Source organism: Mycteria americana, chromosome 3, assembly GCF_035582795.1.
Source record: "Mycteria americana isolate JAX WOST 10 ecotype Jacksonville Zoo and Gardens chromosome 3, USCA_MyAme_1.0, whole genome shotgun sequence".
Classification (NCBI taxonomy): Eukaryota; Metazoa; Chordata; class Aves; order Ciconiiformes; family Ciconiidae; genus Mycteria; species Mycteria americana.
The window spans coordinates 97,689,731-97,716,919 of NC_134367.1; the positions used below are offsets into that span (position 1 = coordinate 97,689,731).

At 37.9% G+C, this 27,189-nt stretch overlaps 1 protein-coding gene across 2 annotated transcripts in view; it reads left to right on the forward strand.

Annotated features, from left to right (window-relative positions):
* Nucleotides 1-27,189, forward strand: part of BABAM2 (BRISC and BRCA1 A complex member 2) — a 177,945-nt gene that overhangs the window by 110,631 nt on the left and 40,125 nt on the right. For both annotated transcript variants that reach the window (XM_075496226.1, XM_075496227.1), the window contains 3 exons: nt 22,828-22,927; nt 24,927-24,997; nt 26,537-26,619. In XM_075496226.1, the coding sequence (XP_075352341.1) occupies nt 22,828-22,927; nt 24,927-24,997; nt 26,537-26,619 (254 nt within the window). The remainder of the gene's footprint in view (nt 1-22,827; nt 22,928-24,926; nt 24,998-26,536; nt 26,620-27,189) is intronic.

The following is a 27,189-nucleotide window of genomic DNA, read 5'->3' on the forward strand; positions in this document are numbered from 1 at the left end:
TCCCCCAAACGGATTTTTGACACGTCACAACTATGGCTGTTTTAAACTCTGTTTTATGTTGAAAGTACTTATTTGAATGAACTGTTGGAGGAGAAATACCTGTTTCATTTGGGTAGCTCTTAGTACCATATGAAAGGGGAAAAAAGTATACCAAGTAACACAAAGGGATTTTGGTTTTTTTTTTTACAAAACTGTAAGTAAAGTTACAAATTAGAAAAAAAAAACCCATAAGCTATTTTTACTAAAAATACTAGTGTATTTTTAATATTCAAGTGCTTTCCTAATTTCTCCAGTGTCTCCAGCAACCTTTCCCTTCCCTCCTTCCCCTCCTTCCTTTTCCAGCCTTTCACCCCCCAAATTCTCAAAGCGGCTACGCTGGGGACATTCCTGAACCTCTGTCTTCTCTGTCACTTTGTTCAAGTAGCATACTCCTCTTGTCTTGCCAGGCCTTGCCCAGAAGTCTCTTCCTTGTTCTTTTAACTAATAAAAATACATTTTTTAAATATAGTTCTTTTTTTCCCAACTAGGAGCTTTTGCTCTTTTATTCTCCCTCTCCTCCTTCCTTTGGACTTGACTGAGTTTCACCTCCCCTTTAATGTAGATTTACATTAAAGGAAAGATGAAAATGCCTGGTCCTGAAGATCGTTCAATAGAATTGAGCAATTCTGGGGATTCCCTGGTAGACAGATGGTAGAGTGCTGGATTTTCAAGGCAAAGTATGAAATTTTAAATTAAAAGAATTTTTGTATCTTTGGGATCTTGAAACATCTACCCTGAGTTTTGGACTTGATAAATAATAGTTTGTAGTCAGTCATTCTCCAGACTTCCCTTGCTTTTACATGTACTGCATTTTTATTTCTTGCAAAGTTAGAAAAATCAGACCACGTATTGGACATAAATTCCAACCTTTCCCAGCATTTGGCTAGATGAGCTACAATTAGTTATTTTTAGTCCTGACCAAGTTTGCATAAATGTTTTTCAGGTTGACACTAATTAGACACTGAATAAATACATGGTTCCTTAAAGGACAGATAGCTTTTCCAAGTTCTGACCACGGCTTTAGATAGGTCACTTTCCAAAGTAGGTCTCTAAAGAGAAAGGAATTTGGAGCAGGTGTTACACAAACCATAGGAGTTTAAGTTTGACATGTAAAGACCTGGGTGTCGTCTTTTTTTCCACAACTAATACGTGAAATTTGAAGTCACTAACTAGGCAATAAATCTGTGCATTTTGGATACTATTTTTCATGTATTGTCAAGTTGAAAGATGAAAAATAGATTTTCCCCCAACTAATTTTGTCTTTCATGCTCTGAAAATATTTAGGATACGAGTCATATTAGAAACTTATGGATACACTAAATCAGTTGGTAACAGTTGCATGTCATTGGTTTGGCAGACTTGGAGAATAGGAAGTGATGAATTAGTTACAAGGAATAATCTAGATATTAGTATGCGGTACTTGAAAAGTTTGTGATGTATATAACCATGACCTCCAGTCTCTTCAGTAATGCTATTGCAATCACTAATTTCTAACAAAAAGCTGCTCTGTCAGGTCAGTCAGAAGAGAAATGCAAATCATTTATGTTTCCTTTATGTTTGAGAAGTGTGTCTTTGGTTGTGTAGCTCAGGTGCTGCAAACAGGCAACACAACTTTTCAGGAAACTTGCCTCTCAGAAAAGAATGAGATAGTTCCATTTTTCTTGACTGGTTCTGCTTTTGTTCCTTGAACCTTTCAGCATGGGATTTCATGGTAAGTGCAAATCTAAAGTGTCTCGGATGGTGAACCCCCTTGCCTCTGGCTTACACGATTCTAGAATAATACCAACCTTCAGGTGCTTTCTTTATTGTAAACTTAAAGTGCTTTTTTTTTCCTTTGGTATTCTTTTTTTCTGAAGTTGTTTGTGCTTAAATATACAACCTATTTTCTTCCACAGTAGGAAATTTCTGATAACTTACTGCTGGGGCTTTTGCTGTGTCTTACAAGATAGCATCAGGTCCCCAACCTTTTACAGTGTTCAAGGATGTCAGGAAGTTAGTAAGAAAGGGAAGGCTGGGAGATCTATTAACAATTGATTTTTATCTGATTTTAATGTAGCAAAGAAACTGAATGGCAACTGGGAAGCAAGTTGGTTGTCTTTTAATTCCTCATAGACAGATCTTCGGTCTGATAGTCTCTCCCATGCTATAATTCTGACAAATCTTGTTTGAACTTCCCGTGAAATAACCAAGGACTGACTTTGACCATAGCTACTGAATTTACGTCCCATGCTTAGAGAGGATTCCTGTAGGCTTTTATCCCAAGTTTGGAGGGCTCATATGGAGATGCTTTTGTTGTTGCTGCCCTATGGAAAACTGTCATGGACTGTGGATTTCAATATTGAGGTGTGCTAATTTGCAGAATTTCAAATAAATTGGTCTATCTAGTTGTACTTGTTAACATTTTTAGTTCAAGTTCCCATTAATAAAAATACCTTGAGTATCAACTCAAGTTTGCATTATAACTCTCCCAAAGAGCAAACAAAGGAGAAGAATGTTGCATCAAGTAAAAAGTTTGTAGTTGTCGTCCCTTCCTCTCCCCCCACCTCCCAAAAAAGATTAAACAGAGCTAGTTGTATCTCTCATCACCCACATCTCTACTATATACTGCAGTGGCTTGAAAACAAAGAGCACACAAATTGAATCAGGCAGCAGTACTGACTAATTCCAAAATTTGTTCATGTAAGAGGCCTTAGCAGCAATGTTTGTGATTGCTCTAAGACCTTTAATCACAACTCCAGTATTGCCTGTAAGTGGATCTTCACTAGTGCATAAGTGCATGCCTAAATCAGCGCCGTGTTTGGGGGATGTGATTTGCTTGTCGTGCTCTCTCGGGATCTTACAGCCAGACGTACCTGTATGCAGCGATATCACTGTGCACGGGAATTTGCTAGTAGTGTCTTTAGGCCAGTTGTGTCCTTATTTGACTCCACCTGCTCTGAGAAGTTTGACATATTCTGTTTCCCAGAGTAAATAGTGTTTGGGGCTTGGTTGTTTTGTTCATACTGTTTCATCCCCACAGAGGAATGAATAGAGCCATTTTGTAACCTTGATTCTCAGTTTACTTCCTTCACTCTCCACTTAAACCTCATCACAGTAACTGTTAGCGCTTCAAATTCTCTTTCAAACAAGCACATGCCATGCAAATCATGGTGGTATGTGAAATGTAATGTTAGGCAACTTTTGATATTGTCAGAAGGATTGTATCTTAAGCTGGGGTGGGGAAGCTAGCACAGTACGTTTTGCAGAGCTGTGCATTTTTAAAAATATCATCATGATCCCTGGCATATCAGTTGTACTTGCAGAAGAGGGCAGGGTCCTACACATTCAGACAGTGCTTTTCCAGATGTTCCACCCAGCCTGAGTTCATGTCAGACAAGTCAGGTCGTTGTTGCAGAGCTATTGGGGTATTCAGAGGAGGATCTTTATTTATTTCAGTGTTTCATTCTTTTTATCAAATCTAAAGCTCTTTGAAGGTCTACCACCTTTCATTTTGCTGATCACAAAATTAGTTACTTTAAAGCCTTCTCTGGGGGAAAAGAAAACTTAATCATTCTACAGTTCTGCCTTTCCCCCCCCCCATTAATTCAGGTTACACTTACAACTACTTTCACTGCATTTTTAAGTAAACCCCATCATTTAAATGATTAGTATCTATTTTAATCATACAATACTGTGACAATCCTTTTAATTTTTTTTATGTTAATAAAGCGATATCTGTTTGTGATTGAAATGTATCACTGTAAACTACCTTGCAGTAGTATCGAAATATGCTGCCCAGCTAGAAAATCACATGCATGTGCAAAATGATAGCAAAGTTTGTAGAAACAGGGCTAGCACATATGACATTTTGCCCTAATAATTCTCCAGCCCTAAGCCATTGGTGGCTCAGGGACTTTGATTCATGTGTATTCAGTAATCCTGAATGAATTTCTCTTCCATGGACTTGTCCAGCCTACCCTTTGAACATACTGCAACAGGGAATTTCCCAGCTCCACTACATCTCGCATGAAGATCTACCTCCTTTTGGTTTTGAAACTAGCTTCTCTTAGCTTGGTGTAATGCTGACCACTACACTTGTATTGGAAGAGACAGCAACTAGTCAATGTTTACTCACATTTTCCACATCACTCATGTTATGGTTCTCAGTCATATTCCTGCCCTCATTTTCTGCTTTCCAGACTGAGTCGTCCTGCAGATGACTTTCTACTTTTTTCCTCATAATCCCATACTTCTTTTTGTTCTGGCTTTTTGTTTGGTGCTGAGCTATGTTTTAACTGAACTGTCAGTCATAACCCCAAGATCACCTGAATGTTCAGCTTGGTGTCCATCATTTTATATTTTCGGTTAGGATTGTTTTTTCCACGTGCATCACTTCATATTCATCTGTGTTAAATCTCCTCTATTTCTTGCTTTCATCCAGTTCTTCTGCTTCAAAGCCCATTTATTACCCTTCATGGTTGGAACTTGTCTTGACTACTCTCGTACTACTAACGTATCATCAATGGACTGCCACCTGGCAGCTCACCTGTTAGCCAGGTCATTTGTGAACATTTTGAACAACGCAAGTCACTACTCAACGCCCCTGCTGACTTAACTCTGCTGTTAGAGCTAATTATTTACTTACACTTCCTAGTGACTCTGTCAAAGAGCTGCAGTAGGTGTGTGAGACAGGACTACCCCTAACTGGGAAGGAATCAGTATAGCTTTTACATCGTGCGTATGCACGCCTACGTGCCGGGAGGGAGGTTCTGAAAAGAGGACATTACCCTTTTGCCTAAAACTTAGGGAGGCCTTTGCAGGAGCAAAACCCAGCTTTCGTCATGTATTTGTCATTTCCATGGCCACCTCCTTTAACTTGGTTTTCTCTGAGTGGAAAACCTTATCTTTGCTGTGCTTAAAAACACTGGTGGCGATTCTCTGGAAGCAGGTGGCTCTTAGGATACTGTTTGTTAATGCTAAATTTCCAGTGAGTTTTCCCTTGTGGTGCCCATCATCAATGCAACAGAGTGCTTGACATGACCTGCATTGACTCCAACATGGGACGACCAGACTTTGAGCATCCTTATGAGAAACTAAATTAAAGTTTAAAAAAAAAAGTAAGCAGTAGAACTACATTCAGGAGTACCCTGTGCACTCACCAAAAGGAAACAGTTTAAAGTTCAGAGAATTGTTGTGACATTTCAAACACATGTGAACAGCAGCATTTCTGCTTTGTGCTGGAGGGGTTTTGTCCTGCAAGAGCTAACTCTCCTTGTGTAACAGGCAATTGTTTTACAGTAAATCAGTAGCAAATCAAACAGTGAGTAGCTTTTACTAGAAAATCTTGCTAGACAGAAGTCTCTGAGAGCAGGTTCCTGATGTTTTTTTCCTTTTCTCTTTAGTGTATAAGAATAGAAAAATCTGCTCAGAGTTTTCTGAAAAGTCAAGTGATGGAAGAAACAAGAACAGCAAGGACATGTACCAGTAGCTCATTGTTTGTATGATGTTTTTTAGATAGCATTGGGGTTGGATAATACATGAGGAGAACTGGTTTCTGGAAAAGCAGGACCTTCCCTGACACATGCATTTTGTATTATTTTTTTAAATTCAGACTGGAGGAGATGGGCGGAGTACAAAGACCTTTCCTAACTTAAGAAATGGTGGTAAAACTTCGATATTTTCTGCTGTACCCAGTGAACATAGGCAAGTTTTCATCACCTTCTGGTACTTTGGCCATTCTTTTCCCTGTGTTGATTCATTCACCTTCTTTTCCCTTCCACTGAGCAAGATTAGTAAACTTCCTGTGAAACTACCAGAAATCCCCAGAGCTTTTTCTCTGGTACAAGCTCACAGCTCAAAAAAAAAAAAAAAGGGAAAACTCGCTGATGGGCACTTAAGCTTTACAGTGTAGGTACTGCCCAAGAAGAGATTCATAAGTACATAACATGTCCAAAACTGAACTATAAAGACTAATAGATTCCTGCTCTGGAGCTTTGGGAAAAAAAAAAGGTCATATCTCTAAACTTAGACTAAAAGGAGTTTGTCAGATATTTTCAGTGGTATTAAGCAACTCCTGCTTTCCAGTAAAGCTGGAAGCTGGGAGAGCTAAGAACCTTTGAAATTTGCTGCAGTTGGAAATTGCCTCATATTTTCCATTATAAATATTTTTCTTTTGTTTCCTTTATTTAGAAATTTTTCAGTTGTGGACTGAGGTTTTCCATATGAGATAACTGCTTCAAATGAGTACTGTTTTGAAGCTTCCTTAGGACTAGCATATTTGTCTTACCAATTCAGATTTCCCTCCCTCAGAGGCATCAATATTTTTTTTCTGTGACAGTATTGAGTTATACCCTCTGCCGGCACCTCAGGTTTACAGAACTTTATATGAACTTACTCTTTTGAGTATGCACCTGTGTGCTGTAATGGTAAAGAAAGTAGATTACTGGTATTATATTAGCAGTCCTGGGGTTGTGGTTAAGATGGCATTTGTAGAAGCTCTCGCAATGGTGCTTTTGACAAATGATTTACCTAATGGGATGAAGTTTCCTATGCTTGTTCTTATTCAGGAAGCGTCTGAAGAAAAACTGTTCATCTTTCTGAATTGCATACGCAATGTGAATGTAATGAGTTGTTTTCACTTTTTTATTTAAGCTTTCAGGTTAATCAGTGGGGTTGGTTTTGGGGGGTGGGTTTTTTGGAATTGCTGTAGTTTTCTACATAGGCTGAGGGCGAGGTCTTGGCTCCATTCCCACTGGTAAGCTCTGCCAAGGACTTCAATGGAATCGTAATTCCTCCTTAGACACTTGGTGTGGTGGGAAACGGTGGTTATTTTTTAATCAGGATTCCTAAGAAAATTAATTTTCTTTCCTATAAAATTAGTATGATCATGTTGTCTCTGCATACAGGTATCTGTCATTTCTGCCCTCTAAACTTTTTTTGAGCCTGCTGGCCAATTTCAAAAAAAATTGGTAGGAGGGTAGAAGTCTTGAAAATACTAAGTTCCCGTAGTTTCATGCAGAGGCAGATTTTGTTACTGCCACCTGAAGGAAAGGCTGAAGCCCCTGCGTAACTGTACTCTGTGAACAGAGAGTCAATATGGGAGAAATAAATTATGAATATTCTAATCCTAGGAAGTGCTTCAGTCAGAATTCAAGCCTTATTAAACATCAGAAAAAAACCCCTCTCTTCAGTCAAGATTTGTATCCTGAATGTATTCTCTGATGTCTTACAAGGCCTGAACACCGTTTGAAGCTTTTCCTTTGGCAAAGGCATTTAGGACATCTTTCCTGTGTGGTTTCTCTGATGTTTAATAAGGAGTGAACTCATGCTGTGCTGTGGCTTTAACACAACTCAGTTAAAAAGTGAATCTGATGCAGTGTAGAAGTCCATTGGAAACCAAACCTTGTTACTGTGCTACCCATGAACTTTCTTGTTATTTTTGCTGTGAATAGTCCCAATATAAGCAAATACAGATAGGTAAACATTGACTGGCAGGTATTCAGGAATAAATGAAATACAGAGATTACATCCGTGGAATATTATAGCTGATGTTTACACACATAAAACTCATGCAATGTAAAGAAGTAATTCATCAACCTTTAGTAAGTCATTTCCATATATTAATATGGCGTTAACATTGCTAACTTTGTGTTGTTATAGCACATGTGCAGAAGAGGACCAAATTACTATTGATGTGGGAACTAAAACTTCAAAATTGTGATTCTTTTGCGGTTTTTGGAAAAAGAAGAAAAAAGTCTTATTTGACTTACTATTATGCATTTTGTATATGAACGTGTGTATGAGGTTCATACAGATGCAGGTGGTTATATGAGCAAAGGCAATATCTCATTTTATCGCGAAATTCAAATAGACGTTCAGATAAGGATTTACGTGTTCAAGGTTATAATAACTGAAATCTGTATATAGTGCATTGTATCCAGTATATACAAATGCCAAGTTTGAACCAGTGTATTTAAAGAAAAAGGACAAAATAAGAGCAATGCTTGGATTTGCTGTCCTTCCTGAAGTCAGAATTAGATAATTTTTTTTTTAAAGACCCCATCTCGCTATTGCTTTCTTTTTCAGCATGAAAACAATATATTAAGTACAGTAGATCCAAATCCTATGGTTCTAAGTACATTTTTCTTTTAAACCAAGGTGGATAAGAATTTACCTAAGTAAAAGAGGATCAAATAAATCATTCCCTCATTTGCATTACAAAACAGCTGCTTTTTTTAAACCCTATGGCTGATTCTTAATCTGAAGTGAAATTGGGCATGTGTAGTATCCTGGAACTGCATCATCACCCTGAGCTCTTAGTGAAAGATGGAAAATATGAAAGAGGGGGATGAGTAAGATTTCTCTGGTGTCAGTGTAACCCCTGCAACTTTTGAGGAAAATTAAAATTGACCAGTAGCCAAAGAAACACTAACTATAGTAGTAGTTATTAAAGGCAAGGCGTCCAGGCATTTGGAAGAAGGAGGCCCAATGAACAGAGGCTATATACAGGAAAGTTTAGATTTAAATTCAGAACTGTATTTTTTTTGTTCTTGTAGGGTCAGTTTGTTATTTTCTTTTTTACTCCAACTTTGCAGCAGACCTAAAATCTTCATAAGCTAACACATTCATTATAATTCACTTAAAAACATCCAATGATGGCCTGTATGTTGAAGACAGGAAACAGAAGAAAAAATAAAGAGCATATGATTTCTGAGAAAGTCAGTCTTCGCAACAAAATAATAACCTAAGCATGTAGAAGCCCCAAATCAGCTATTCCTGCCCTGGGGTTAGCAGGTAAACTAGAATTCTAAAATACTATTTATAGATTTAAATAATACTGAAGGTTTCATTTTTTACATTCTTTAGTCAATTCAGAAATAACTTTTGTGAGTGACAAATCTTCACAATAAAAAAAGCTTGCAAAGTTGCCTAGGTCCAAAATCATGCACTTCTGCAATTACAGATAGATAGTGTAGACAGTGTGCAATGTCTCCTTTAAATTTTTGAAAGTGAGAAAATGGGTATCCTACCTTAGCAGCTAGTACCCGAGGGATTTTGTTGACACTCTGACATTATTAGCTGATGGAAGGAAGAATTTTGAATAAACTGAAATGACTCAGTAGTAAACTTCACCTTGAAAGATGCTGAGGCCCTCCTTGAGAAATTCTGGTCATACTCAGCTTCTGAAGTAGTCGTGAGTTCTACTTTGCTTTTATTAGCATGTAATAGTATTCATTTCCTGACATAAATTGTATCACGGATTGTGATACAATTTATGAATTGTATCACAATCCGTGATTTGAAGCAGTCTCTGCACCATACACAAACTGTATTAAGTGGTGTTAAAATATTTTACCTCTTGTAAGGTGAAAGGTATTTTAATGAGACATACAGTACTACTTCAATGCTTTTATTTTTAAATAATCTTCTGATGCTCCATGTTTTTTCTGTCACTCTTAGCCATGTCTCTTTTCTGGTTTAAAGAAGAACATCAGATTTGCACTGGATTATCCCAAGGAAATAGCAAACATCAGTTACGAGTTATTTCATGAAGAGGCGTAGCCTTCTGAGTTAAACTGAAAGTATGGGGTGCTGCCATATGTAAGGCATTTTTCATTTTGCAAGTGCTTTGCAGAGGTCGGGTGTTTTTTGGTTTTTTCCTAGCATGACCTCTGTAAGTATAAGTCCTCTATGTCTCTCTAGTCTGCAAAGACTGGGAAAGAATGGCTGTGGCTGTTTCCTCCTAATTTACCCCAGAAACTATTGGCAGAATTGGGTTAAAACACAGAATTTGGGGTTTCCAGTGCAGTGTAGTGACTTGACATTAAAGTGGAAGATCATAAACTTAAAGCATGCACATGTGAATAAGAGATCTTGAAGAGGAAACAATCAATTTTAGTTTGTACAATTTAAATATATTACTGTAGCTTTTTTGGTAGTTATGTTGATTTATCAAATGGCATTAACACAACTTTGAAAGAATTCATCGTGCAAGCTGGAGGTTGCCAGTCGTTGTGTTGTTCAGTGACAGGGATGGAGGTGGTGAGGAAAATCAAACTGTTTGGTAGCATGGCCTCTTTCTTAAAGACTAAAGAAATCAAACGTTGAAGAACCTCAAAGAAAAAAAAAGTACATGATATACAAACATATGCATGGATAACACGGAAGATTCCAACAGCATGCTAATATTTATTGCTGGTAGAAACAGCCAAATGCAATTAGAATATAAACATTCTCAGCCAAAAATTAGAATATTTTCACCTTGGGCATAAATTATTTTTCTGTAACATGTTGATAGATTAAGTTAGATTAAGTATTAAAACCACATTCTGGTATTTAGCCACAGAAGATAATTATAACAGCTTCCTAATCATGGGCACACATAGGACAATGTTAGCAGCCACTCCACTTAGGATTTAATAAATAAAAAATTTTGTCCCATGTAGTGTATAATGCGTGAAAAGTTGCTAAATCATTGAAGTTATTTGAATGAAGGGAGAGTTCAGTTAGAGTTCATTTAAATGTCAAGTCAATTAAAAGCTGATATTTTTAGGAGATCATTGCATACAATACAGAAGTTTTTAAAAAAAGAGAGAGAGAGAAAAATGTGTTCCTTTATGGAAGAACTTTGTAAAAGAACATATACAAATACTGGCAAGACATCGTAGCCTTCATCAGATTGAGTGATTATCAGCCTATAGTCTAGAAGTCTCAATATAACTAATAATAATATTAACAGTTAGGTGTCAGAAAGTTGGAGCAAACAAAGCATGAATATAATGGGATTTGTTCCACAATTTATCTTGGTAAATAAATCTCTATTGACCAGTGGTAGATCTTTGACTTGGAAGTAAGCCACCATTGACAGAAGGATTTCTTTGAAGTAGTTCTCATCTCTTGTGAATTTTAGTTTTAGTTCATAGAATGTACCTCATTCAATTACTTATTTTACCTTTTTTTAGTTATCCTTTTAGAGTGTATTCATAGTAGTATTGGTTTTACAGTAGCATAGCTGATGCATTTATTACCAGATACAAAAGTTAGTTGGTGTTTTTGAGTTTTGAAGAGGCAAGAACTGGTGGGGAAAGAAAACAGAGAGATACTGCTTTCTAGTATTTTAAGAGTGAAGGAGCAGGAAAGCAAAGTTCATGCTATTTCGTATTTTAATCCATTCCTTCATTATTCTTATTGAAAACTTCTCCGATTAGTGCTTGAGGCAGTGTAACATTTTCTTTTCTTTTTTTACATACCTATAGGACTCAAGAGCCCTAATATAATTTCCAAAAAGAAAAGGCTTAATTTAGGAAGCTATTCTAGATGTAGAATCCTAATATCTTCAGTCTTATTAAAAGACAGAATGTAGATGATTTAAAAGCTGACAAGCTTTCTGAAAATGTCACTCTTCAACTAAAAAGACTAGTTTATCAAAGCATCCGATATTTATTTGTAAATACATCTACTTGCAGATACCGTTTAGGCCACTTCATTATCTAAGCACTCAACTTGCAAATGCTCTCAAGCCCTTAAACATTAAATAACATTAATCAAACCCTTAAAGGTGATAAGGTATACTAACAGAAAGTTGGAATTTTTGTCTTTCAGTGACCATGTAACTATTCACAGTTTCTAAGGGAAAGAGGGCCTGCATTAAAGGAAGCTTACGGGATGCAGATGTGTACATTTGACTCAGGCCTGACTGATGTCTGTATGTGCACTATATGCATTCATAACCTGCTTTGGCAAAAAGGGGAATCTTTGTGGAAAGGATTTTCGCTCCAGTCTTCGTCTTGCAGCACGTGCCGTAATGAAACTGCTCCATGAACAAAATTCAGGCATCAGTAAAAATGAAATCCTGGGAACGCCTGTATCCACCTTTTGACCAACCAAGTGTTGCTCTAAGTTGCAAATTACGAAAATTCCCGTTTCTTGTGCGTGTAGGGGGTCCCTGCTTTGATTTTAACACTACAAAGACCTGTGGTTTTATTTTCTGCCTTTCCTTTTTTGTTTTAAAAGTAGACCTGTGTCTGCCTTGTTACAGAAGGAACCTTTGTTACCTCTAATGTAAACCAGGGTTTCAAAGCACCAACATTTTCTTCTGAGAATTATTCCCAGTCTTGCCACCTACCAAAGGCTGCCTTTGTGTGCTGTGATGCATAGCCCTGCTTCCCTTTGTTTTGAAGAGAATATATTAGGATGAATATTGAATTATTTATGTTCATAAGAACAAAACACACTTACCCAAATGCCTGTGGTAAAGATTCTGAAAGGGGCTGTAAAAACCATCCCAGCAGATTCATATCATCTTGTTAAACAAGTAAGGGTTTAACATGGTTCTTATTAGCGTGTCAAACCACAGTGGCTGTGTTTACATGAAAAACTTATGTTCTCTTGCCTTGCGTCCACATGTGAACATATTTGGCTTACATAAAACCGAGCTCAGTAGGCCTCTGGAGCATTAGTGGGAGCACCAGACCAGACTTGTAGCATTCCACTTCATTTGTGAACGTAGGATAAAGCCAATTTCAAGATCTGAGCAAGAATGCCCCGTAATCATGCTGTGTACACATGGAAATCAATGTCAGAAGCCAGATGTATGAAAGAAAAACGTTTTTCTACTCTAACTTTCTGCCTCCCTCGGGCATTTTTATCAATGACCCAAATGCTCAACTTCATATCCAGAAGTTTTCCAGCATGTTGCTCTCATTTAATTTCTGAATTTTTTCTGCAAGATTTCTTATCCTTTCAGTGCTTTGCATTTCTCGTTCCTCATGTAAGCTAATCAAATGTGATGCTGGTGATGCAGGGGACAGGATGTTTCTTACATGAAATGTTTCTACAGATAGAAGAAATCCACAAATGAGGACCTCTGTCTGGCCTGAGGAGAACGGAAAAAATTTCATTATGTGGGAGAAGTCTACAACACAGCACTATTATAGCACAGAGGCAAAAAATAGCGTGCTTACAAAACGACTGTGTCACTGGTAGTGTTAGGCATTAAGCAATGTCAGGAAAAGATTAACAATAAGAGATAATTACTGTAATTTGGCTAGTAGATTAGGGAATATAAATAAAATAAGGAACAATATAAGCAAGTGCAGTCATAAAACGTAAAAGGCTCCAAGTTGTAGGAAATGACTGCTGTTCTTCTGAAAAAGGTGAGAACAGTAGGCAAGGAAGGCAATGGAATCCTACAGTTTTTTGAAACTCATTTTTCTGCTTCCTGATAAAGACACCGCTGGTTAGCTGGGCTTAGTACACGTACTAGAAAATTACCTGCCATGTGAACAGTCATAATATAGTAAGCTGGATGTTACTGAATGCATGCCGGAAGATTGATAAGAAATTATAGGTATATAGGGCATATGTTTATAAATATAACTGATACCATCTTAGAATAGTTATTCATTTTTGTTATCCACTTCAAGGATGGATAATAAGCAAAGATTCACGTGGATTTGTGATAAATATTCTGTTCAGTGGGATCGTTTGGGAGATCACCACCACTAAAGCAGAGTGGATTGTAAAAGAGCAGATCAGATCAGTATCTTAAACGACAGCAAGCACTATGTAACATACCACCCAAGCTTCAGTGCAGAGGAATTTCCAGTGATCCTCACCATAAATAAATCCTCAGTCCTTTCATTAATTTATTGAGTCCTACTGTTTGAGAGGAGAATACTGCTCACAGCGTACCAATGCTCTAGTTTTCTTTTTCTTGTTTATGCAAAAGCTTATAATTCCCAGCTCCTATCTTCATGCCACATGTAAGCCATTTTTTAGTTCCTTTGAGACAGCACTTCAAGTCAATACATTTTTCCCTTGAAGCAAAAGAGCCAATGCCCAGTAGTTTTTTACTTGCTACTTAGAAGACTCTCAATATATTCACAGTTAAGGTGGTTAGAAATAGATCTGCAAAACAGGTAATGCCATTAAAAGTACATTTCTGAAGAACAGGAAGTTGAAAAGTAAAATTTCAGATAACAGACTCAACTTTTCCTTCTTCACAGTCCATGTGAAGGAGAAATGGGAATAGCACATCATTTTAAACAACTTCCCAGTTTTGTGTTGGCATCTCAAATCAGTGCAGGATGAAAAAGTGTTGTAATTAGGTTACAATTCAATCTTTCTTCAGCCACAATCTTGTTCTGCCTTAGTTGTGACAAGTCTCCAGCCTCTTTCACACGTGCTCTTCTTCCTGAGATCCATACAGAAGACAACTGCAGTAGGTTAGGCTACATAGTCTTTCTCCTGGCATCTTGAATCATTTCTGTAATCTTCATGTACTGCTTTTTTAACTTCTTTGGAAGTGAAAACAAAATAGGACTGCATAGTGTTGTTCTTTTTTTCTTATCTGCCCATGTTTCTTTTCTTATCTGTACTTTTTTTGTTCAGAGATGTTTGCTGCTGTTCCATTTGTCTGGGTTTCTTTCCTACAACTTTTTCTGGCCATTTGTTGGGGGGTTTTTTGACTATTTCCTCATTGCATTTAATTCTCTGTGACACTCTTCTTTGACTTTTCTTCACTTTTCATTCAGATTTCTCTTAATTTGCTGCCAAGATTCCTTTAAGAAATAAGCAGAATACTTTGCAAATATATATTTCTCCGTGGTAAGTGTTTAAGTCTTAAGTCTCTTTGCTGCAATCTGTGCTCTTCCTCCCCTGTCGTTCAATCCCTGCTTTTCAGTTCCTCACTGTGTTGCGTTGCGGAGTGTGCAATACTGGACTGTGCAAGTTCTTTGGGACAGGAACCATGCCCTCCTGTTTAAACTGTGAGGCGTCCAGCAACTTGTTCAGGTTGTCTTGTAACTATTTTCCTTAAATAATACTGTGCTGATGGAGAATTAGTATTAGTAACTAATACATTTGGGGAGGGGGATCGACTTTTTTGTGATCATAAAAAGTGTCTTTAAATTCAGTTCTTATGTCACTTGTTATGGATTTCTCATTATTATTTGCAACCTTTCGAAAACCAAACTGCCTTGAATTACTGAGCATGTTAAATTTGTAATACACCTTGCTATTGGGTTTTTTTGTGGAAAAATTAAGGGGGGCTTAAACATAGTAAGTTGCAACGCAAAAGCAACCTTTGTCAGAATTTTTGAGCCTTATAAGAGAGAATCACACTCTTTTTAGCCTGTGGAACTGTTCATATTCTCTTTTTAAACCTGTTCGTACTGTATTAAGAAAAATAAGCTATCTATTAAGAAGGGGTTTTTAATACTTGGAATCAGTTTGAAATATATTGCTTTTATACTTCTCACTTTGATTTTATATTGTCAGAATGAATAAGTGATCAAACTTTGTGCACTGTGCAGTGTTGCGGAGTGGTATTGTTGACACCGGTTAAGTTAACCTGTATTTTAAACCGCTGCACACATTGAAGCCTTGGTGGTAACTTCTGTTGCACTCGCTTGAACCTTTCCTGAAGCTCGTGCCTTGAGGTATGATGGAGTTCCCAGCGTGCAGTCGATTCTGCTGGACTGCCTGCCTGCCTGCCCAGGGTATCTGTTACAAGCTTCAGATTAATTTATAAAAGTGGGTCCCCTTACCCAGAGAAGAAAGCAGTGTGATAAGTGGTGTAGGCAAAGTACTTGTATACTGTGTGCTGCCGCTGTGTAACATGAAGTGTCCGATCAGCTGTGTAATAAATGTTATCCTCGTGTGGTTTTGTTTCTTCAGAGAACCTGAGGACGGTGGAGAGCTCCTTTTTCCATCACTGGCAACGCAGGTTTTCACTCATTCAACACATCAGTGGAAACCTTTTAGTCCTCTTTATGCAGAACCTTTCTGCATATAAAGACCCATTAAGCAAAGGAAAAATCCCTTCAGTCCTGATTTATCCAATACAGAGGAAATACTAGAGTTTTCAGACTTTTATACCATCAGGTAGTAGTAAGAAAAGCTTTATACTGCAAGAGTATCTGTTCTTTCTCCTTCCAGCTCTGAGTCTGGCCAGGGAAGGGAAGAAAAGAAATGTATTCTAATTTAATTATAGGATTAGTTATCTATCCGTCTCATGCTTCTTGAGTTTTTTTCCTCGAGGAGGAGTAGAATCCTGGGGACAGAGCTCCTATCTCTGTAAATCTTTCAATGTTGGATCACCCGAGCTATGGTTTGTGTGTAAGTCTGTTAGGTTAAAGTCTGCTAGAACCCAGAATCTGTACAGTTAATGTAAATCTTTCCTTGGTATAGCCACTCGGTCTAAAATGGGAAGTACGTTACAGAAAACTGCGCTTTTTTTGACAATTTTACCTGCAGCACAATACAGAAGTTGGAATAACCCAAACAAAGCAGTATTCATTAGCACTTTTGGATGACTTCATCCCACAGCTTTTATACTATTCTATGAAAATTATTAAACTTCAATGTCCTTCAGTATAGGCATCTGGACATTATAGGTGAGCAGAGAAGCAGACTGGTTGCAGTAACTTGCTAGAACACATGAAGTCAGCAGAAGAGCTGCAAATAAAGCTTAGCAAGTCTGACTTGCAGTTTACTGCACAGTCTGTGAAGCTAAAATACATTTTGGTTTTCGTATTTGCTTTTTACAGTGATTATTTCATAATTTTTCCCAGTCGCTAGTCAGGAGGAGCTCAAAGGTGTTTACCCTGAACCTCTAGTAGGTCAAGGAGAAAAAGATGGTATTATCCTTTCAGCTCTAATGGCCAGATTTTTAGTCTGAGTTTGACTAGGATTCTTTCTCCAAATAAGTAGACTTGGCATAGTTTTCCCTCTAGATCTATTTGTGACTGTATTTTATTTTCCTGTAGTCAACAACGTTGATATCTCAGATTATACCTGTTAGCTGAAAACATACATTTCCATTTTACCAATGTTGAAGTAGAAATAATTATAAGTAAAAATTGTTTCTTTAAAAATAGAATGGGAACTCTTTTTTTTGGAGACGCTTTACCTTGTAGTAGATTTGAGTGGACAAGCAATACGTTAATTACATTTGCTTTAAATGGAGTATTACTAGAAAGGGGAGAAAATACTGTCCCAAACCTAGACCAACCAATTTTTCAGTAACAAGAGTAATGTTCCATTACTTTGCTGTTAAGCTCTGTATTGCTGATCGAAGCACTATCCCAAGGCTTCTGCCAAGCACCACATTGTTCATTTGATAGGGAGGATTTGGTTATGGTCGAGCAAGTCTGAAAAATGGTAAACTGACAGCAAATCTGGGATCATGGTTGGTAAGGCAGCTTTTGTGGTCACATGCTTTTATTTGATGTGGTTCCTCGTGTCTCCTGTGCCAAATGGTGTAATGTACTAAAGTGATGAAACTGCAAAAAAAAAAAAAGTCAACTATTTACTTCAGCAACAAAGGAGAAGGAGAACAGGGAAGGAGATCAAAGCCCATAACATGGGTCTCAAAACAGGAAAAAAGAGCAAAAAGAAGGGAATTTGTTTCCACATGCTTCAGGCTACTCTTGCTTATAGCCACCATGAGTAATAAACCCTTTAGATGCTTCTGTAGGTCTGCAACGTGCTTCAGTTTCAAAATAAGGCAGGTGAAAACTTACAGAGAGTTAAGAAGGGTGTATCCTGGTAAAACCAAGGGCTATAGTCTATAAAGTCTGAAGTCTGCTTTCCATCACTAGTACATAGATTTGAACATGTTTTAACATTGGCCACGCTGAGAGAAAAGCTCTTAGTTATTTTAAACCAGTATAAAAAGTCTTTCCATGCAGAGGCAAGTTTTTTGTTTGTTTACATTTTCAAAGCTAGGCAAATCTTCAACTGTATCATTCACGATCATTGAAATTGTCATTTCCCTATTTTATGTGGGTTTTTCAGAAAGAATACATTGGATTAGGAACATTGTTGAGTGCAGTTGGTGTTATCTACCACTTTCTTTAGGTGTAAAGCTCTTTAATGCTACGTTCACACCGTATTCAGGGATAAGTAGGATTCTTCTTACAGTGCTGGATCTCCTTCCCAAATACATGTTTGTTACTCTTTCCTCCCTTGGAGCAAAAATAACTGCCATTATGCAAGGTACTTCTTTTTAAGAGGATGAAACTTTTCTGTAGATGTTCTTTTCTTTGTGATACTTCTTTCAAAGAAAAGCTTATGCAATTTGGAAGATGGGAAATGGTAGCAGGTAAAGGCAAAATAGAGAGAGAGAGAAAGAGAGCAAAATATATAGACAGTATTGCATGTGTACGGGTGCTTAACTGCAGTACTGTAACCTGTGTTAGCACATAACTTTGTAAACTCTGATACTTCTATTCTTGTGGGACCCTGCAAGATGTAGGGGGTAGTCTGAAATAATCCTCATTGTCAGACTCAGGTCAGAAGTTTCCCAGCAATGTAGAGAAATCTGCATCTTTCTGCTTGGAGAAAGGAGGAAACAAAACGGATTGCAGGGAAGAGGTGGGGTGAATGAAAGGAGTTTAGGGGAACTAGACAGGCCCAAGAGAGCAACAGAGCAGGGGGAGAGTTGTAGGGAAGGGGGTAGGGTAGGGGTGGGAGTCGGAGCATCTTCCTTCATGCCTCTAAGTCTGCCTTGCCAAACCACCCAGTCTTCTGAGCTTGGGACTTGGAAGCACCCTTCTTCGCTAGTGAAGTTTTAATGCAATTATAAGCTATCAAGAAATGAGAAAGAACGTTGCATTTTGTATGCGGGCCTGAATAAATAGATCCATTGAGAGACAGACAGAGCAAGTCACTTGGAATGCACCAGTCAACAGCAGAAATGTAAACATACTCCAGCTACGCTCTCTGCACTTGTATTTCAGCGTGTCGCAGAACAAAACCGCTATTAATGCAGGCTGACTGCTGCTCTTGTCGAATTCAGTAGTGAGTTCCTCACAAAATCCAGTTTAATTCGCAGACTGTGGATCAGAACCGCGTTGTGTCTGACACTCTGGAAACCCAGGAAGGCAGGAACTTGCTGCAAAGGAGTCTCGGGTCCGTCTTAAAATGAGGTGTATGAAGTTGGTTTGCAGAGCTGACTAGGTTTAGAGTAACAGCAAGTGAATAAAATGCTGAGGCCAGCAGATTTTTGCCTCTGTGTTTCAACACGTTCATGCAACCTTATCTCATAGATAGGTAGATCTACCATGTATTTATCTTCATCTGGTACCAGTCCTAATGAAACAGCATCCACTAAGACTGTTGCTTCATGAATTATGATAATTATAGAAAGCCACTGTCAGAATCTGTTAGAATCTTAACCTTTAAAAAGTAGCAGATTACTGGAAAAAAATTGTATAAAAATCAAACACAATTCAATTGGTTGTGCTGAAACTAGACTTACTCTGGCAGCTGTGAGGGAGCAATATTAATCAATTTGTGTTTAAAAAAATAACTTGCTCATCATATTTCTTGATGGTTTTTTGTTTGGTTTTTTTTTGTTGTCTTGATAAAATGAATGTCACCAAACCTGATAGTGTGATGTTATAGTTGTTTTTATTCCTGGGTATAAAAATGTGTTTTATCTGTGAGGGGTGTATAACAGTGATACCAAGAAGGAAAGCTTAATCACAAACAGAGGTATGTAAGATCTATGCTCCAAGAGGCTCAACTATGTGGAAAGCAGGTCTGACGTGCAGGAATCTTTAGCTTGTGCTGGTGAAATCTTTTGGCAAATAGAATGTCCTTGACTATAAAAGGCTTCTTATGGCATTTTTTGTCTTATACATTTTCTTTTGATTGGGCTTTGAGGGACCTGAAAAAGCAGCATTAGATACTGAGCTGCATGCTGAAATCCCCTTGCCTAATTTTCTCCATTTCATGTATTTCCTTGCACCTTTTACAGGTCCTTCTTATTTGACGTTGAGTAAGTCACTTCTTTCTTCAGCTGCAGGTTTATTATAGGGTCAAAGGCATTATTATAGCCTCTTGCCCTGTCTCATGATTGTGAGGTATTGTAAATATGTTCCTTTGGCATGACAGAGACATAGTACAGCATAGTCAAATCAAACTCTGAGCAATAGCTTCCTTATGTGTTTAAAAATAAAAGATAAATATCAATTTCATAAAGCAGATGAACCTTAATTGCAGAATGTTCACAGAAAGTTTTGAGATGGTCAGTGGCAAGGTCCTGTGCAAATGCAGTATTTTATTAAACTATTTAATAAGCAGATTCTCTGACCCAATAGAGGGAACAAAGATGCCTGTCCACTCTTAATTTTCCCTACCCATAATTATTTCTACAGAACATAAATTACATACTGTACAGCTTTATTCTGTTTTCAGAGGATAATTATACTAGAAATTCCAGCCTTCTTTCTGTGGAGGAACCTCTTTCTCAGAAACCACACCTTGTAGCAGTCTGTTTTTCATTTGAGAAGGGTTGAATTTATGTCAACAAATTTTTATGGATTGACTACTTTCAAAAGATGGATACAGGTAAAATGGGAAGCCCTTATTCACAAATCATAATAATTCAGTCTGGAAGATGTATTGGAAGCTGATTATATAGGAGTGGAAGCTTTTTTGCATGTGAAATCTGTTAGCGATTACTCCTGATTTCATGCCTGCTATTGTAACTGAGAGAGAAGCCTGTAATTCCTGTTGTAGTCATCTGAGCATCGCCAGTGGTATCTCCATGCTGAGGTGGAACTTGGACTTGGTTGCAAAGGAGACAAGGCAGGATGCAAAACAGAGAGTACCGTTTGCTCTGTGTAGGAGACTGGAGACTTTTATGGCTATACTTACATAAGCATTTAAGGAGTTTAATAAACGGAAAGCCAGGGTCTTAAAGTAAGGTTCACAACCTACTTGTAACATACCAGGAGGGACAAGGGACCAGGAGACTTTCATTCTCCAACATTAAAGACTGAGGGACCCAGTATACTTTCAATTTCCTAAGAGCAAACTACCGTTTCAGAAATGTTCCAACTTAGTAATAATCTAATAGTCACGCTTCACTGTTTTTAACATCCACAAGTAGCAAAATTATATTCCTGTGTGAGTAGTTTTGGTAAGGGGATAGCAGCAAGGAAACTGAGTTGTGTTTAAAAAAAAAAATCCTGTTTAAGTCTTACTTCTACTGGAAAAGTTTGTTTGGTTTTTTTTATGTAGCTGTGGTGTACTCAAGGCTTTTTTTTTCTTTCATCATTGCATATGCAAAATCCAGACCTGCAGAACTATTCCATGTGGTGAACAGTCTGCTGAACCCAGACTGTTTTGCCTGAGTAGCAGATTTCCATATACCTCATTATGAGTTTGGGTTTTTTGTATTTATGTAGGCTCCGTTCCTTCAAAGGGATGTACGACTGTAGACCTTTATACCTACCAAAGTGATATCTTATCAAGTCCTGAGGAAAATACAGGGGCAGGTCCCGTTGGAGAATGAGAGCCTTATTTTGCAGAGAAGAACTTTCCTTCCAGCCAGTGTAATCTTTCATGGAAACAGCATGTAAACAGGAGGCCACAAAGTAACTTAGCTTTTGAAGCTTTTTAATTGTACCCAACAAGGTTCTGGATGTTTAGTGAATGATGTAAGCCACAGTGTTTAATGCAAATTCATATCCCTTTTGACTGGTAAAAGACTATAAGGAAGATGTAGGTCAGTACTGCTAAAAGAAAGTAGCATGGACTTTAGCTGGTTGTTGCCTTGTACAACCTGATTTAAATAAAAAGTGCTAGATCTTTCCACACCAAAGAAGCCATTATCCTCGGCAATAGCAGGCATGCTTCAGTCTTCCGTCCTATGGGCAATTGATTAAGGAGCCTAAATACATCTCTGAAGTTATCTTATTTCTGTGGATTCCTACCGTTTAGATTTCCAGTCTGTGCATGGACAGAGTTAAGATCTTTGTTCATATTATTTCCTTTTGGGGATGAACAAAATCATAGAATCAGGGAATATAATCATAAAACAATGTAGATTGGAGAGAACCTCTGGAGGTTATCTGGCCAAGCCCCTCCTCAGAGCAGGGCCAGCTTAGATCAGTGTGCTCATGGCAGTTTTTCAGCTGAGCTTTGAGCACCGCCAAGGACAGAGATTCCCCAGCCCCTCTGGGCCTGTCTTCCACTATTTGATTACTCTCATTGTGAAAAAGTTTCTCCTAATAGCTAACCAGAACTTCCTTTGTTGCAACATGTCTGCATTGCCTTTCATCCTGTCACTGTGCACTTCAGAGAAGACTCTGGCTCCATCTTCTTTATATTTTTCCATTAGATAATTGAAAGGCATCAATATGCCTTCAGTAACAATATGCCTTCCACTCCCCTCTTCAATATCCCTCCCTCTCCAGTGTTCTCTTAAGACTGAACAAACCCATTTCTTTCAGCATCCCCCCTTACATCGTGTACCTAATAATCTTTCTGGCCCATTGCCCCCTTGATCTAGTAGGTTAACATCTGTGTTGTGCTGGGAGGCCCACAGCTGGAGTAGATGGCATGATTGACATTTGCATGTAGCCATCTACTACTCCTCAGTCCAAATTATTTTGCTTATTCTTAGCTGGTTTGACTGAAGGTGGCTTTTTGACTAATTCAAGACTCAAAGTCCTCCCCTCCTGCAATAACAAGATATCTTAACTACGGTGCTCCACATCTTATTGATGAGGGCTAAGAAACAGAACTGTTTACAATGAAAAACCTATTTCCTGAGAGAATGCTTTGCATTAGTGATAGTCTTGATTAAAGCAGTTTAATTACAGTGGGTCATGGTATAACCTGTTTTTATAGATGGTATCACTCAATACTTTTTATATCGACACAGCATAAAAATACACTTCCTCATCATGGCCCTCTGCCTTTAAGCATAGGGAAAGAGGACAGTGTGGAAATCACTTTCAAATCCCAGGGACTGTACATGTAATGTACTGTTAAATTAACTTCTGTTTCTAGTGCTCTTGGAGGATCATCTGCCCTTCACATCCCAGCCTTTCCTGGTGGAGGTTGTCTTATCGACTATGTACCCCAAGTATGCCAGCTGCTAACAAACAAGGTAAGTTAGTAAAGAGAACTCACTTTGCCTTTCCCTTATGTGCTGTACTGTATTGCAGTAACACACTATGGCATTTCCACATAGTTTTTCTTCTGCCGGGTAGTCCAAGCAGGGCATACTTAAGGTGAACTACACGAAGAATACCTTCTTGGTGAGAGTTGAGCACTTACGCAGGGCATTGAATATGATGACTCTTTTAGGTGAACAAGCACGTTTGGGATCAGATCCTGGAGTGGGATTTTTCTTACTGTGACATGTTACTGTTTAGGATAAAATGTTATTGTATCGTACAACACTGCATTGTAGCATTGTATTTTGCTAGTAAATACAAATGAGTAGTTTGCATATTATTTTTCCAGTTGGAAGGTATCGAAGTTCTCATACCATAGTCATCATTGTAGGTTTTGAGTACTTTCAGTGATTTTTTTTCTCAGATGTTTCATCCAAATGAACTGAATCAGCAGTCTACTTGGATGTTTATACAGTAATAGCTACTTAAGGTTGCTGAAGAGGTTGTGTTCCGGTTAGCTTACTGTTTAAACAAAAAAGAGTGAGTATAGTATTTTGAAAGCATCTCCATTACTGAAGTGTAATTTTCAAAAGAAAGCTTAGGGGCCAACATCTAGGAATCTGCCTCTTACAGACCTCCAATTTGTATTTGTATATTATTTTTACCTTCATTTGTCCAAATGAGGAAAATAATTTTCTCTTTTAGAAAAAGTTCTTCAAAATGTGTTTCCATAATTATATTGAAATCTATCTTTAGAGTTGTTTTTGTTGTGGCTTTCTGTTAAAATTACTTTCTGTTTTTAAAATCTGCAAGTACACAAGACTGTTTTTATCCTTTCTTAAACAAAGTCCCTTAAGCAAACTTATCATATGTTTTCCTTTTCCCAAAATAACATTTCGGATCCCACACAAAGCCTTCAAAATAATTGTAGTTTTTTATAAAATGAAATAAGTCTCAATTTATAAATAGAATTTAACTTTAAGGGGTACAAGATAGCTCTCAGCAATGATTGTATCAAGGCTTTTTCAAAAAATTTAGGAAAGCCATTTGCCAGCCAAGGAATTCTCGTATTACCATAGCCAAGAAAAATATTCCTCCTGTTCTTTTTGTGTTCAGCGGGGAGAAAAGGTTTTTAAAATGTTAGTTTTCATTCTGGAAGGCAAAGGGATTTACATAGGGAACCACCTATGGAACCATACCGTACGTACTTGAAGTAACCAGTTGTAAACCAGATGCTCTTGCAGCCTGACAACACATGCATTGTTTCTCTTACGGGTCAAACCCTGTTCACACTGTTCTGCTAAGTAATCCCGTTCAAATCAATAAGAAAACATACATGGTGAGAGGAGAATTTTGCCTTAAGTCTTCCAAGTTTAGCATTGTTGGATTTTATCTGTGCCAGGATGGAAGTCTTTCAAAACCCAGAATGCCTCAGAAATCAATGCTCGCAGTTGAGTAGGTGGCTCCCTGAGTCAGCATGAAATCACTGAGAGCGCTTAGTGTTAAGAAGATTTTGTTGGAGGTGCAGTCTTCAGAAAACACCCAAGATCAGTTGGGAAATACATACTTTTTTTTCTTTTATAACCAGAATGTTATTTTGACACTTAGCCAACTGTCAGTTCAGGTAATTATGATTTGCCTGTCGCGACTTCCTGCTCAAACTTCAGCAAGACAAGGTTGTGCATTTCTTTTCCTCACTCTTTATCTTGCATAGTTAAACAGCACGTCAGTATATTGTGAAATACTAAGTTTCACTTAGAAGTGAGTGAATAGATTTCCTTACAAGATTTTCTGTGTGCAGGATCCACTGTTTGTTTTAAAAGCATTTTAGGATTCTTTAGGGAAATCATGCAAGCTAAATGTAGGATTCAGAACTACTACCATGTCAAATATAAATCATCCTTAACAAGGAGTATATGACAAATTGGGAGCATTGGCTTTTTTTATCTTTCTATAGCTTTGGATTTGTTTGTTTCTTTCTTTTTTAAGGTACAATATGTTATTCAGGGATACCATAAGAGAAGAGAGTATATCGCAGCTTTCCTGAGTCACTTTGGAACGTAAGTTTTCTTTTGATGCATTATTTTCTGTAGCACAGGGGAAAGTGGTGTTTTCTGCACATGGTCTTTGGTTGTGTGACTGCTGTCCACTGGATAAGATGAAATCTGGTCCCTTTTCAGAGAATGATGTATATAGATTGTCTCTCTGTAGCAGTACTGGAATGAAGTTCAGTGTTACTTCACTTCTGTGCCAGTTGCCGATCTGATTTTGCTAGAAAATAGCTGATTATGGGAAAAGGACAGTAGGGATTTTCTCCTCATGCAAAAGAAATGTGCTCACTTCTGAATAAATGACTGGAGGGGTCTTACGGTAATAGGCAGTGACTGAGATGGGAGGACGGGAAAGTGGGTACGGTTCCAAGCCTTGCAGGAGCCAGAAACCACTGCTCGGCATAAAGGCAGGACTGGGAGACCAGCTGCTCCCACCGCCGAGCAGTATCTTGTCTCTCTTGAAAGAAAGGGCTGTCAGGTCGTGTTCGATTCCTGCAGTTCAAAGGTCCGTGGCCTGGCACGATGACACATTAGCTTCACAAATCAACTAAACAGGGGTGCCTTGGCACTGTGAAAGGTAGGCACTTTGGTTTCCCACCTAACTCCTGACCTGAGCGAGAGTCCAGGAGCCGATGCGACAGCCATTGCCTGACCAGTAGTGCTTCATCTCATTGTGAGGAGGGGGTTTCTGCTTCCAAGTGGTGATGCCAAATGATATGAATATTCGGGAGCCATTCAAATCTCAGGTCTCTCAAGTGACAGAAGACAGGTGGCTTCTAGCATGCACCCAAATTTTATACAACTGCAGACAGATGATAATGAGTTGAACTGAATGTATGAGTAGATAGTCGATGCAAGCTCAGTCCTTATGAAAGCAAGATGTTTCTTTTTCTTCTGAGGAAACTGCAGTATAGAAATGGCCCAAGTGTGCCTATGATTTTATTTCACGTGCAAAGTGGTTCATGGGTCCTGATACTGCTTGAGACTTTTAGAGAATACCAACTCCTGACGGTTGAAACTCTTAATCTACCTACTGAACAAGTCTTCTATATTTAGTTTTTTGTATGCTCTCGTGCTTGGTTTTTTTATATATACTCTTTTGAATTTTCAAATTTAAACTCTTCTCAGCCTGTGCATTTTCAATTTTACCCTGTCACTTATTACAGAGTTAATAAATTATCTTAATCTGAGTAGCATACAGGGAATTTGTGTGTGTACGGTTTTTATCAATTTAATACTGCAGATGCATTAGCAGGTCTCCTTTCATTCTGAAGTGTATTTATATAAACTGAATATGGCCTTTCTTCAGGTAAGAAACTCCAATACCACAGCATAGATAAGAAGATTATTAAGATTAAAAGTTTAATCTAATTTTCATTTAGCTAGAAAATTGTAAGTGTTAAGAAATAAAGCAAATACTGGAAGTTTCTGAACAAACAAACAAAAAAACCCAATCCCTGTAATACAGAATTTACATATTTATCGTTCAGTATTAGAATGAATGGTAGGTAAAAATCATATTCATTTTCTTGTATTTTTTGTTGATAGTGGTGTGGTGGAATATGATGCAGAAGGCTTCACAAAGCTTACTCTGTTGCTGATGTGGAAAGATTTTTGCTTCCTTGTTCACAGTGAGTAACACTTTGCCTCAGGCATAAATGTCTATCCTCTTGAAGATACAAGTTCAAAAGGGAGAAACACAATTACAGGAAACAATTTAAAAGTTTTAGCTATTTTTATCCGGTGCTTAATGTATTTTTGATGTGACCATGACACTTTGAAAACACAAAATCCTGATTGTATTTGGAGACGGGGAGAGGATCCACATTGACAGCATACTGCCCGCTTTACAGAACGCCAGAAGCGTCTTGGGAAGGTTTTCTGGTAATTTGACTCAAGATCAAGTTCACAGTTGTAACTCGTCCTTTCAGAAGTGTCGGTAATGAGAACCAATACCGTACATAACCTGGGAATACCTAAAATCTTCTGTAATTGTCAGGAATTAATGCATTGATAGTGATAGTAAAGACACTTCAGTGTAGGGAAAATATATTAAATGAGAAATAACACTATACTGTCGGTAGGAGCCAAAAGTTATTCCTGGACTGAAACTGTGTAGGCAAAGCTGTCTAACAGTTTGCTACAGTATGTAACTAGATTTGCTGTCATTTGAAATTTTTAGATCAAGATTGTATTACTTT